The sequence below is a fragment of the Cantharellus anzutake genome, assembly GCF_015039405.1.
Source record: "Cantharellus anzutake strain C23 chromosome Unknown EI90scaffold_90, whole genome shotgun sequence".
Lineage (NCBI taxonomy): Eukaryota > Fungi > Basidiomycota > Agaricomycetes > Cantharellales > Hydnaceae > Cantharellus > Cantharellus anzutake.
In genome coordinates this window covers 168,696-180,093 of record NW_024067040.1, presented here as the reverse complement: position 1 = coordinate 180,093, position 11,398 = coordinate 168,696, and the positions used below count along the sequence as shown (strand labels likewise).

At 50.0% G+C, this 11,398-nt stretch overlaps 3 protein-coding genes across 3 annotated transcripts; 1 reads left to right on the top strand and 2 right to left on the bottom strand.

Moving 5' to 3' along the window:
- Positions 1 to 1,932: 1,932 nt before the first annotated feature.
- EI90DRAFT_3132601 (uncharacterized protein) lies at positions 1,933 to 5,380 on the top strand (the record flags this gene model as incomplete). Its single annotated transcript, XM_039064487.1, has 5 exons — positions 1,933 to 2,615; positions 2,676 to 2,795; positions 2,867 to 2,907; positions 2,970 to 3,372; positions 3,424 to 5,380. The coding sequence occupies 5 exons, from the start codon at positions 1,933 to 1,935 to the stop codon at positions 5,378 to 5,380; spliced, it is 3,204 nt and encodes a 1,067-aa protein (XP_038910060.1).
- Positions 5,381 to 6,240: 860 nt separating this feature from the next.
- Positions 6,241 to 9,494, bottom strand: EI90DRAFT_2978557 (mitochondrial outer membrane translocase receptor TOM70). The gene is made up of 13 exons (XM_039055939.1): positions 9,199 to 9,494; positions 8,720 to 9,143; positions 8,611 to 8,660; positions 8,410 to 8,557; positions 8,190 to 8,336; positions 8,016 to 8,125; positions 7,898 to 7,961; positions 7,658 to 7,844; positions 7,404 to 7,603; positions 7,151 to 7,346; positions 7,016 to 7,096; positions 6,704 to 6,956; positions 6,241 to 6,650 (listed from the first exon to the last, which is right to left on the bottom strand). Exons 2-13 carry the CDS (start codon positions 9,060 to 9,062, stop codon positions 6,558 to 6,560), a joined length of 1,872 nt encoding a protein of 623 aa, XP_038910059.1. The 5' UTR covers positions 9,063 to 9,143; positions 9,199 to 9,494; the 3' UTR covers positions 6,241 to 6,557.
- On the bottom strand, positions 9,170 to 11,016 carry EI90DRAFT_3082191 (peptidase family M48-domain-containing protein). Its single transcript, XM_039061990.1, has 6 exons — positions 10,834 to 11,016; positions 10,530 to 10,771; positions 10,228 to 10,471; positions 9,897 to 10,174; positions 9,411 to 9,843; positions 9,170 to 9,356 (listed from the first exon to the last, which is right to left on the bottom strand). Exons 1-6 carry the CDS (start codon positions 10,971 to 10,973, stop codon positions 9,242 to 9,244), a joined length of 1,452 nt encoding a protein of 483 aa, XP_038910058.1. The 5' UTR covers positions 10,974 to 11,016; the 3' UTR covers positions 9,170 to 9,241.
- Between the last annotated feature and the right edge of the window lie 382 nt (positions 11,017 to 11,398).

Genomic DNA, 11,398 nt, shown 5'->3' with positions numbered 1-11,398 from the left:
GCAAGGCAGGCGCAGCGGCGCACCAACAGAAGGGAGGAGCAGACGGCCAGGGACAGACGTACGGAGAGAGAGAGGAACCCATAATTATTATTTCTTATTCCCTATTATCAATACCATGACAATACACACGGACAACACAGAACCCGAGGACCATTGACACCCGATGATACCAACCAGAATACTAGAAATGATCCCCTCATGTACGCCATGTAACGTCGGGATAGCCGCACTGCCACGTCATCACGAGGCCGCGGGGTATTAAGATAGATTTATCATCATCACCTTCCCATCCTCAGGGCCGACTGAGGTACCGAGGTTTTGATTAAAGTCCTGTTCAATGGTCTTGACCCATTCTATACATCGTCACGAAGTCACAGGGACTGGAGTCCTGCCTGTTGACCCATGGCTATCTTTCGCAATCCCGCGATAAATCACCTCCTCATCTTCCGGAATTATGGAACTGGAAAGGCGCCCACTCGCTCGTGGTACATTTGCCGGCCGATTCGCTCCGTATTCATCTCTAGCCTCCTTTCTGCCAAACATGTAGTGTGCACTTCTCGTCACGGAAGCAGGCCATGGCTGCTGACTTCAGTATGAGAAATTGAGTTTTCCGTTCTCTATGATGGTGGGCAAGACTGCAGCCTTTGCAGAGTGATGAATTTTCTGGAGATTGCTACGACTGGAACGGTGTTTGTGAATGACATAGTGATTGAGGCTTTTTGTAGTGGAGATGAGCGTGTTGTAGATGACTTCCAGATTTAAGGCTAAATTGCACCCATTCCAATGCCTCTGTAGATTCTGGGGATTTGTTTCTAGCAGAAATGTTGCAGAGACCCATGAAAACTCCATGTTGCGAGCCATGATCAGTAGTTTAGGATCCGCACGCTGAGGCCGTTTTCGGGGAAAACTAATGCAGGAGAAGTCTCCCAAGCTGCGTTCGGGGGTGTGTGCGGCCGTGAGCTCGTTTCTGGAGTCGGATACAGGCCTACTTCAGAGGACGTTTTTGGCAGCTCCGAACAGTCTCCGGATGAGTTGTCCAAGGGTTGGATGAATTCATTTTTAACTCCGCGTATGACGAGGCGTACAACGCGCCAATCAACTGACCCAATGTACGGCCCCCCCACTTTACCTGCTCTCAACCGCTGGTATCCCATCCGTGATCCCTAATCCTTTTCCCTTATCGTACATAGACTATTCCAGAATACGTCGCGCAGCGCGTTTAAGCCAGGGGGAGAGGGGTGAACTTCCCTGCGAGTGTGTAGTGTTGAACCAGACACTCCAAGAAAGCGTCGTTGGCAGTGGTGCCAGAGCGCTTAGCCACTGAACTTTGTCGTGAAAGATAGGCATGGACAAAAGCCGTGTCACAGGAAAAAGGTGCATGAGTGAAAGAGGTAGTGGAGAAAGGGTGAAAAGAGACGTGTAAGAATATCGATGTGTTACCACTGCCGCGGAGCCAAACCGCCGCATCTCGGGCGGACATCTCTTGGAGCCCCAGTCACCAGAGACAAGATAACTTGGGTTGTGAGCCGATACAGGCAGCCCTGAGCCACGTCAAGCCCCTCCCAGTGGAGTCTGAGAGTGAATGTTCACGCAGTAGACTCAAAAGAAGCTGGGCCACTCAGCAGGCGTGGGAACCATTCTGAGACAGCTGTGACGTGTGGCTGTGCACGGGTTTTCTTGCGGATTTTAAACTCAAAGTCCGCGTTCATTTTAGTTCACCTTTCCTTCCTCGAGCAGAACACGAGGCAAGTGTGCACCAAACACGAGGCGGCGCGTATTTCATCTAATCGAGTAAATACTCGCGCTCTGCATCAGCCAGAGCAGTGCCAGAAAAATCCCATAAATAACGAATTGGCTATTACTCGTTGACGAGCTGTTTACGAACCCAAGGAACGCGCTGAGTGAGCGCTGAAAATTTGCTTTACGCCACGCATGTCCAACGAACGCAACCCACGACGAGGCTCTACGAATCTATACCCTGCTGAAGTAGCAGCTATCGAAAACGAGCGCATTGCTTCTCAAGGACCCCGTCCGTCATCTTCTATCATTGCACCAGATGATCGCTTTTCCCTGGAGTCGTCAGAATACCCGTCCTGGCTGCCTAGGCGCCCCCATCCTCCTGTGCCTGCATCTTCAACTAACACTGGCGCTGGATCCCCAGCAGCCGAACGGGAAGTTCGTTCCAGTGCGGAGGGCTCGTCAGCAGTGTCTCCTGACCATACCATGCAGTCCCCCACCACCCCTGCACGCTCAGGGACCCGACGGCCTCATTCCGAAGGCCGGGACCCTACCCCCAGATCGGTGCGCATCCTGACGGCGCCTAGAAGCCGAGGCGTTGGTTCTGGCCTTATCAACCGTTCAGCAAGCTTGGCACACACACCCAAAGTGGCAGCCCCAAACGACACCACCGCACCAACGTTTCCAACCCCCTCTATCCCAGATGTTGCGGCAGATGGGCATCGACCTCGATTCAGAGCAAACGGCCTTCATCTTGGAATAATGCGCAATCCTTCCTTGCTCAATCACATATACTTCTACCTCTTTCCCGTTATGGTCTTTGTGCATATTCCCCTTCAATCTTATTTGGATTTTAACGCAGCATACATCTTGCTTCAGTTAGTGACTTCCTTGCCTTTGTTTACATGCGTTTTCTAAACATTGACCCATTTTTTTAGAGCTGCCAAACATCCCACGCCTGCTGCACTTGGTGTCCCTGCATCAGGTCGTGGCTGGGCACTAGCTTTTGCAGCCTATATAGCCTGCTATTTTGTTTATTTGTTCATCATATTCATTGGGTGAGTTCCCTTGCTGCAGAGGGCAGCCTCGCTGTTTCTGTGGGGCTGCAACTAAAACGATAATTACCTAGTTACGAGCTTCTTTATTCGTTTTATCGCCAATGGCGTACAAGTAAGCCCATTGATCCCTTGTTTACATGTCTGTATTTCTGTTCTGATCCAAACATAATAAAGAGCGACCATTAATTTTATCCATTTATCTATCTGCTCCCGCCTTTAACCTCGCCTCGATGACTTCATACTCGACCTTCTGTTTCCTTCAGTACATACGTGCCAGCGCTTTCATCCCAGAACGGAATGGCAGTTGGCGAGATGGTATTGCGGAGACGTGCTACTGGTACTCACAGAATTTACCAACTGTTGTCCTTCTCCTCCCTCGTGCAGCTCTCTGTTTAGCAGCACTGTTTGCATTCTCGGGACCAACTGCCCGTGCAGTGGCGGATAATGGGGAGCTTCCGGTTGGCAGAGATACCACGTTCTTCAATGGGCAAGGCCTATTGACTTCGTATGCTAGGGGATCCCTTATTGCTAATGCTGTATGGACATTGTGGAGAGTGATGGTACTTCTCATCAGCTGGTAGGTTCTGATTAGCTATTGGTAGACTGCGTCACTCATTGCCATTGACAGGGTCGGGCTATGGATTACGAGCGGGCAAGCATGCGCAGGGATTTGTGGTCCTCGGTACCGATGGGAAGAAGAGGATGATGAGAAGGGATTTTATGCGTCACGGACGCGTAATGAACGTCTCATCGAGCGTTGGGCGTGGTTGCCATTCACTATCACTCGAATCCGAGAAGCGTACGAGTTCTGCCTCACAAATCGTGTCAAGCGCCGGACATCATCAGTCGAGGACCAACGTCATTCGCAACAACCAATGGCAGAGAATAGGTTCGCTTCAAGGACTTCTGATTCGCCACCGTTAACGGTGGATCTTTCTACCGCCCTTGCATTGGGGTCAGCTCATGCACATGTGCCTGATGATGGCGAGCAAAAGGCAGATGAGCCGACTGCCACACCCGGTCAGCACTCCGGGACAAGACGCAGTGTCCTTGATAGCGATATATTTACTTCCCCCGCTGGTTCCTCTACAGTCTTCGGCTCCTCATCACTCGTTCCGCCGGTGCCAGCTGCCAATCTACAAAGTCTTGTGCCGATGGTAGACCCTTCCAAGCCTGCTTACGGTTCTACGGGACCATCATCAAGTGGGCCTATCTTGTCTCTCCCATTTCCATTTTTCCCTATGCCCACCGCTACCACCAGTCCACCAGCTCCCCCGTTCCCTCTTCAGTCTCGTCCAATCCCCTCTCCCAGGCGGTCAATGCCAAGCACCCACTCATCGGCCTCTGGATCTGAAAAGGACTATGGCTTGGAGGGTTTCGTGGTGCGGGATAGCGATGAGATAGATGATCAGCTAGTGGAGTCTCCGGTCTCGGCGACTCACCTGCAGGAAGATCTGACAGGGGAAGTATCCCAGTCTCAGCAACCAATGAACGGACGCGCATCTCAGTCCCTGTCGAGCCTCGGTCAACCACTGTCTCCAGCTTATTTGTCCGGTTCCCGTTCACCATCCACCCATTCACAAGGTTCCCCCCTGCCTCGCTCGTCATCGTCTCGAGCCTTGTCTGCGTCGTCCCAAGGCCAATCTGTCCTTGCTTCTGCTGAACCTTCATCGTCAGCGGGCAGTCCGCTGAGTCCAATGATGCCACCTCCTCCACGTCATCCATCAGCGGGATCGGATTATCGTAGACGTCGAGCGGGTACGGCTCCATCCCTGCCTTCGTCTCCCCGGAGTTCGGAATCCCTTCGCCATCGTAACCGCACAATCAGCGTTACGGACCAAACATTTGGCGTTGCGATTCCCTTACCGCCGGTGCAAGGTACTGACGACAATGACCATCAGTTGGAGGAAGAAGATCATGCGGAGGCACGAGGTTCCATCGAGGAGGCTGAGAAAGAAGACTCGGTTGGGCTGCTGTCCTCTGCTCCTAGCCCAAAGTCTTCGTTAGGAGCTCTTCGCCTTCGTGCCCAGAGCCTAGTTTCGCTCCGTCGTACCTCTTTCGGCTCAGCCCAAGAAGGGAGCCGGCCCCCTTCGTCGCCCTCGACTAGTCGTTCAAGGGCTATCTCCCTCATGGGCCGATCCCGGAAGGGTTCGTCATCGTCACCGTCATCACAAGCAGGGGCCGCTTCAGCTTCTCCATCTTCACGCTCCAGAGCAAGCTCAGTCGCACGTCAAGCCGATGCGCATGATAATACTTTTGGAATCCCACCATCCGTGAGCATAGATTGGGATGATGTACCTAGGACTAGTGCGCCACCACAGGAACTGCCCCTACCATCTTCATCAAACCTCCAAGTGCCTGATGTCGGACGTACCGGGCGGACGGTGCGTCCTTCAGTCTCACGTGCCACCACGGAGTCCCAGCAGACTGTCTCGCAAAGTGTCGCTCATACTGACATCAGCGAGGCGCCCTCATCATATGTTACTGCCCCACCCACTGTGATCGGAAGTACAACAGAAGATGGCAGTGCTGGAACAATTCGGAGTACGGATCCATGGAATGAAATTTTCCGTGAAATGATGTGATATCCACAGCGCAGCCCGCACACCTGCACCGCAAATAAACCATTTTCTATTTTATACTTCAAGGTCTCGTCTGCTGATTCATTGTTCATCTTGCTTTCGCCGGTCACCACTTTCAGACCAACCTGTTTGTTCTCCACTGCTTCTGGCCGCCATTGATACCTGTTGTCATGCATATTTGATAAATCTGCCCTCAAATTTCTTGGTTTCCTAGTTACTCACGTGTGTATACCTCTTACAACGATCCCTAAGGATTTTGCCCTCATGCGGTACCCTCCTACATCTTCGTGACTCTTCTGCAATACACCTTTGTTCAGTTGTGATTTGATTCATGAGTACAATTCTTCGTTTCACATACTCGTCACTATTCTCTACAAGAGCGGTGCTCATGGACTCTTCAAAGTTATGTTTACGACTGTGACCCCAACTAGTTAAGCCCCAGATTGATAGACACCGGGCTGGAGGTTGGCTGGCAGTACTAAATTGAACCCATTCTACGCAGACGTGCTCAATTAGCGCCAATAATTTGCTTCGCTATTTGAATGAGGGAAAAAATAGTAGCCAGGGCAGAACAGAAAGCTTGACAAAAAGCTTAGCAGGGTACCAAGGCGACCGCGGTCGAACCCAGAGCAACGGAGGGATTTCCATGCATGGCAGATAGATCCGCCTGCATTGACGCATATGCTTGGCTTCTGCATATGTGTGACCGGGCAAGCGGAATAGCATTAAAACCCAACGGGAGCCTCGAGTTGAGTCAGTTGGATTGATTTCTAAGTCCGCTCATGGTGGACAGGACGATGGGAGGTGGATGACCGTGCGTCAGGCTTCCTTGGCAGAACTTCCAAATCAAACAATCAACGAACAGAATTCACCATAAAGCAAAAGATGTAACATAGGATCGACATTGCTAGCGAAGAAAACGCGGACCGACCAATGAACTGTAGAACCCAACTTACAGCAGGAGAACCAACCATTGTTAACGTGCTGCACATCAGAATGATGGCTGAATTGGCAAATGCCCTAGGAGTGGGATGCATTGTTGTAGCGAATGAAGATGAACATAGATACAGCGGGATAGATAGGTGACGGGGGAGATAGATGCCAATTAATCAAGCAACTAGTGGGCCACAAATAATGAACTCGCCCGTGTGCGAATTCGGGTTGTAATAGAGTAGATGTCTCAAGCAACACCTTGCATAGAGCGGGCTAGCATGCTAAGCTGTGAAGCCATGTCAGGGAAATCTTTAATGAACTGAAGCTGAGCTTGTGTAGCCTGGATTAAAATCACTGAGTGAGGGAGTAAAGTAAAGTAACGACAATACCCACATATTTGAAGGTCAATGCCTGTTCGAGCTCGGCTTCTGTTCTTGCCAACTCCGCATGCCTGCCGAAAAGTACAATGGCTTCCTCCAGGTTGCTTTGCTGTAAAGTAAGCTGCGCGAGAGTGGCAAGTGCAGAATCGCATTCCGGGTCAATCTTAAGTGCCTCTTTCAGTAACGCCTCCGCTGCGAGAATGTCATTGTTCCACTGGAAAAGAGCGAGGGCTTTGTTAACCATTGGAAGAACGTTGATTGGTTTTCTTCGATCGAGGATATAAGCATGGTGTTTCAAAGGTGTCAAGCTAGACAATTAGCTCACTTCTTTCGTTCGATCTCGATAGCTCTGTCGAACTTTTCAACAGCATCTGTAAACCGCTGCTGGTCAAGCAATAGTTCGCCACTTGGACACCGTCAGCGCTTGACGCCGTGAGCTGAGCATCTACAGGTGCCTTACTAGTAGTTAAGGGGTTCGCTCTTATGAGGAAACATTTTCATTGTTTTCCTAAAGGTTGCCATGGCTGCTCCAACTTGATCGGTTTTATATTGAGCGACGGCCAACTGGATATGACTGAAAACGAAGTTGGGGTCTAGTTGCGAAGATTTAATGTAATCCCCCTCAGCTTCTTTGAACTGCTGCATGATGAAGTTCACTGTTGGTATAAGCCGGGTTATTTGATATCGGGGAGGAATGTAGCATAATAACTCACCCTGTCCACGGTGATAGTAAGTGTCCGCATCATTTGGCGCGTGTTTAATAGCTTCCTCAAAGGCACGGAAAGTAGCGTCGGTGTCACCAAGTTCCATGTGAACGCTGGCAATCTTCACCCAAGCAGGGATAAAAGTCGGCACAAGCGCTAGTGCAGCCTCGAAATCAGCCTTGGCATCCTGGGATTTTCCAATCAAGAATCTGAACCCTTGGTCAATTAAGTGCAAAGAAAAATAAAGGATTCTTTCGACTGACTTGAAGGTCCCACGCAGAGTAAAAGCTTGAGCTTTGCCAACGTCCCAAGACTCTGATATCCCTTGCTCGATCGACTCATTGGCAAGTGTAAAGGCATGGGCATAGTCCTGTGCTTCTAATGCTTGATGGGCGTGAACGAGTGTCTGGTCTCCTTGTGTGCGGGCCGCAGGTAGCTCCGGTAACGGTCCTGCGGGAAGCAACGTTCATCCTTCGGTGAGGTGTCGAGATAACATGACTTACGCGGACGGAATGCGGCAAGGTAGGCATGAATGAAAGCAAAGGAAGGTAGTCGTGGCTCACGTTTCTAAAATAAGTCTGTTGGCGTGGCAAATACGGAGATCGCTCGGATAACACGAACGGCCATGGTTTCTTGGGCTTCTCTCTGTGCAACTTTTTTTAAAACGCGTTCAAGCGATGCGCTGGTAGCGTCATTTTGGAATTTATCAAATATCGTTGCCGCCGTAAAATCTGATGGTGGAGTAAATGATTACACAAACCATTCGCATTCAACCCGCAATGATGAATGGCCCACCTCGTAGTGATTCGTGGAGCCGTCCCAAAGCTTCCAGGGCAGTTGCCCTGCGGTTGAGAGCTTTTATGTACTTCGCATCGCGCTTGAGGGCCTCATCACAATCCTGAACTACTAGCTCATATTGGGGTGGCGAAAAATTGACGTAACCTAAAAGAAAATGGGTTAATTAACATCACGGCCTAATCACCCACAACAAAACAAAAGGGGAAAAAATGCACACATGCTGCACGATTACTGAAGTAAACTGCTTCCGGGGAAGGCGAAATCTCAATTGCTTGGGTGTAATACTCGACAGCGCGGACGAAATTCCTTGCGGAGTAAGCAGTATTCCCCTTGGTTTTCAGAGAGTTTGCCGTTGAAAGACGATCCTAAAGGCAAAATAAGCCCTGGTCCATTCAGTTGACCACGATTTCCATCTGACCTCTTTCGATAGTGCTTCAATCTCGGCTTGGGTGAATTTTGGTACATCCTCTGTAGCCCATACATCAACAACAGCGGAGAGAATTCTTGTAATGGGCATAAACGCTCACCCTCTTTTGCTTCGGTCACTTTGTTTTCTTCGGGAGCCGGGGGTTTAGGCGTCCGTTCCTCCAGAATTGGTCCATCTTTCTCGCCAACCTTGCTCTTATGCTTTCTCTTCTTTTTCTCACCCCCTACACCACCCTTCCCTGAATCAGTGTCACTCTTCCCCTTTTCCGCAGAGGAGTCCCCTCTTGTTCTCGGTTTAGTTGTGTAGAGGTAGTATCCTGTTGCTCCTGCCGCTATGACGGCAACTGTCACGCCAACTGCGACAGCCTTCTTGTTCTCAGATACAAAGGATTGAGCATGCGATACTAGAGAGTCGCCAGAGGACGAGGACTGGGCCGCCGGCATCTTATACGCGTCCTCGCAGAGATGCGAAGCTGCCGGGAAAGCGCAGGCCCAAAATACAAAAACACGGCTGGATTCTTTCGGCTGATACCGAGACGTGTGAAAATGAGTGCGGAAACTCATATTGAACATCGCCTACATAGTACTATTAACTAGCATTAATACTGGTTTTGTCCTGTAGTTTACAGCTCCTTCTTGGCCGAAGCTCCCTCACGAAGATTCTTCTGACTTCGAAGATCGTCCATCACCCTTAACCTTTCTGGAAGCGTGGGATGCGAGTGGTGATATGCGGAGTAACTAGAAGACAAGATTAAAAGATTACGGCAACTGGTCGACAAGGCCGATACTTACAGCCAGTCAACCCAAACTGACGATAGGTTCTCCTTGTGCAGTCCAATAAGTGCTTTGGCGAGCCTCTCGCCCATGTCATCAGCGGCAACACCATCCGTAGAACCGTCTTTACCCTCTGTCGCAGCCTTCTCATCATTATCTGAAACGTCCTGTTCAAAAGCGAACTTGTCGGCTTGCCACTCGAAATATCTGCTAACGGCATTCATTGCCATGGTCAACAGCGCTTCGACTGGGGTAAAAAGATTTTGGAAAAGCATGAATGATATAATGATTGGGGGGTGACGAGCAACGGAGGTTGGGAATCCGAAAGATGTTAACAACGACGCGGATTGGAGGAAAGCTGGGAAGGCAGAAAAGAGGAGAAGAAGGTGGACTTCTGAGATGATCATCAGTTTGAGGGGATGCGAGTACCACCAGTGGCCAAGTTCATGCGCTGTCCAAACAGAATGTTTAACGCTGGGTAAAGTCGTAGTTATTCAACCATACCTAACACTGCCTCGATCTCTTCTGGGGCACTTTGTTTGATCAGCGTATCGTAGATTACTATATGCTTGCTCCATGGAAGACCATAAAAGTAGGCATTAGAGTGAGCACTTCGCTTTGAACCATCGATGACATAAAGATCCGTTAGGGGGAATTTAAGCCGGGACGCCAGCGCTTCGATGCGAGTCCGAAGAGGACCTTGTGGCAAGGGCGAAAGCTTGTTGAACAAAGGCTGGATCACAGTAGGATAAAGGACCACCATAACAAGCTGGAAGGCAATTCTAGATCGCACGACTGTAAGACAACGGTGCGTATACGGAGACGAAAGACATACAAGAATGACATCAGCCAGGGAATGAATCCGTCTCCGGCCCAACGAATTATCCACAGAAAACCGGCTAAAAAGGGACTCCCGATGAAAAATGTGAGGGCCCAACCCTTGAGGGTGTCGGTGATGAACAGTCTGACATTCATTTTGTTGAATCCGTGCTTTTCTTCAAGAACGAATGTCTGATAATACGACAGTGGCAAGAAAGGTATGGCCGAAGCAAGGAGAAGTATACCATGAAAAGGATTGACTGAGGTATCTAGATTGAAAGGGATTCACCAACTTGGCATGCGCTGTAGCATTGCAACGTACCTCGTATCCAACGTAGCCCCACTTTGTCAACCACTCCCCAGCGATTTTCCAAGCCCAGACTTGGGCGCCGGCATATATCAGTCCTATCCCCAGGATTTCACCAAACGCGCTGTAGACAAACGCAAACCGCGCCTTGTCTCGGCCATAGTTCTGCGACTTCTGGAACGTCTCCCCTGGAAAATGCTGGGATAGAGCAGGGGGAGGAGCCTCCCTTGAGTAATAGGGATATTGTCTGCTCCTTTAGAAGTGCCATGACCTTCGTACCGCCGCCACTCTAATAAATTCGACCATAAAACTCACAGAAGATAGGTCTCCAAGACGTAGACGCCCAATGAAAAAAGCACGACAAGATTCTTCCAGTCGACATCTGCGTCAGCTATTACTTTGGCATAGTCTTGGATGCAACGGAGAGGACTGAGGATTGCGTCAAGGAAGGACATGTTGATTGCGGCAGCGCAGAGTCTACGTGGAGGCACAGCCACATGTCAGGTTTCCGTAGCTTACATAAGTTTACCCGCCCACATAATGCTACGTGATTAAATACGTGCCCAAACGCACCCCACCGTTGTATCACCAATTCATTCAAAGCTTCGATAACTAAAGAAGTCACTTCCTCTTCATCTCTACGTGAACATTCTGTATACGTAGGCAGGACTCCGGTCTCTATATTAGATACGTTACACGTCCAAAGGTTGCGCTTAGGTACTACAGTCTTTATCATACAGGGACTGGTAATCTGCCCAAGCGTACGACCTATCGGGACCCACGGAGGCCGGTAACCTGCCTGGGGACTAGCTTATAGATGCGTTGTACCATTCCCATCCCCTGTAGATTCATTGATACCTACCAGCCATCTCCTAATGGC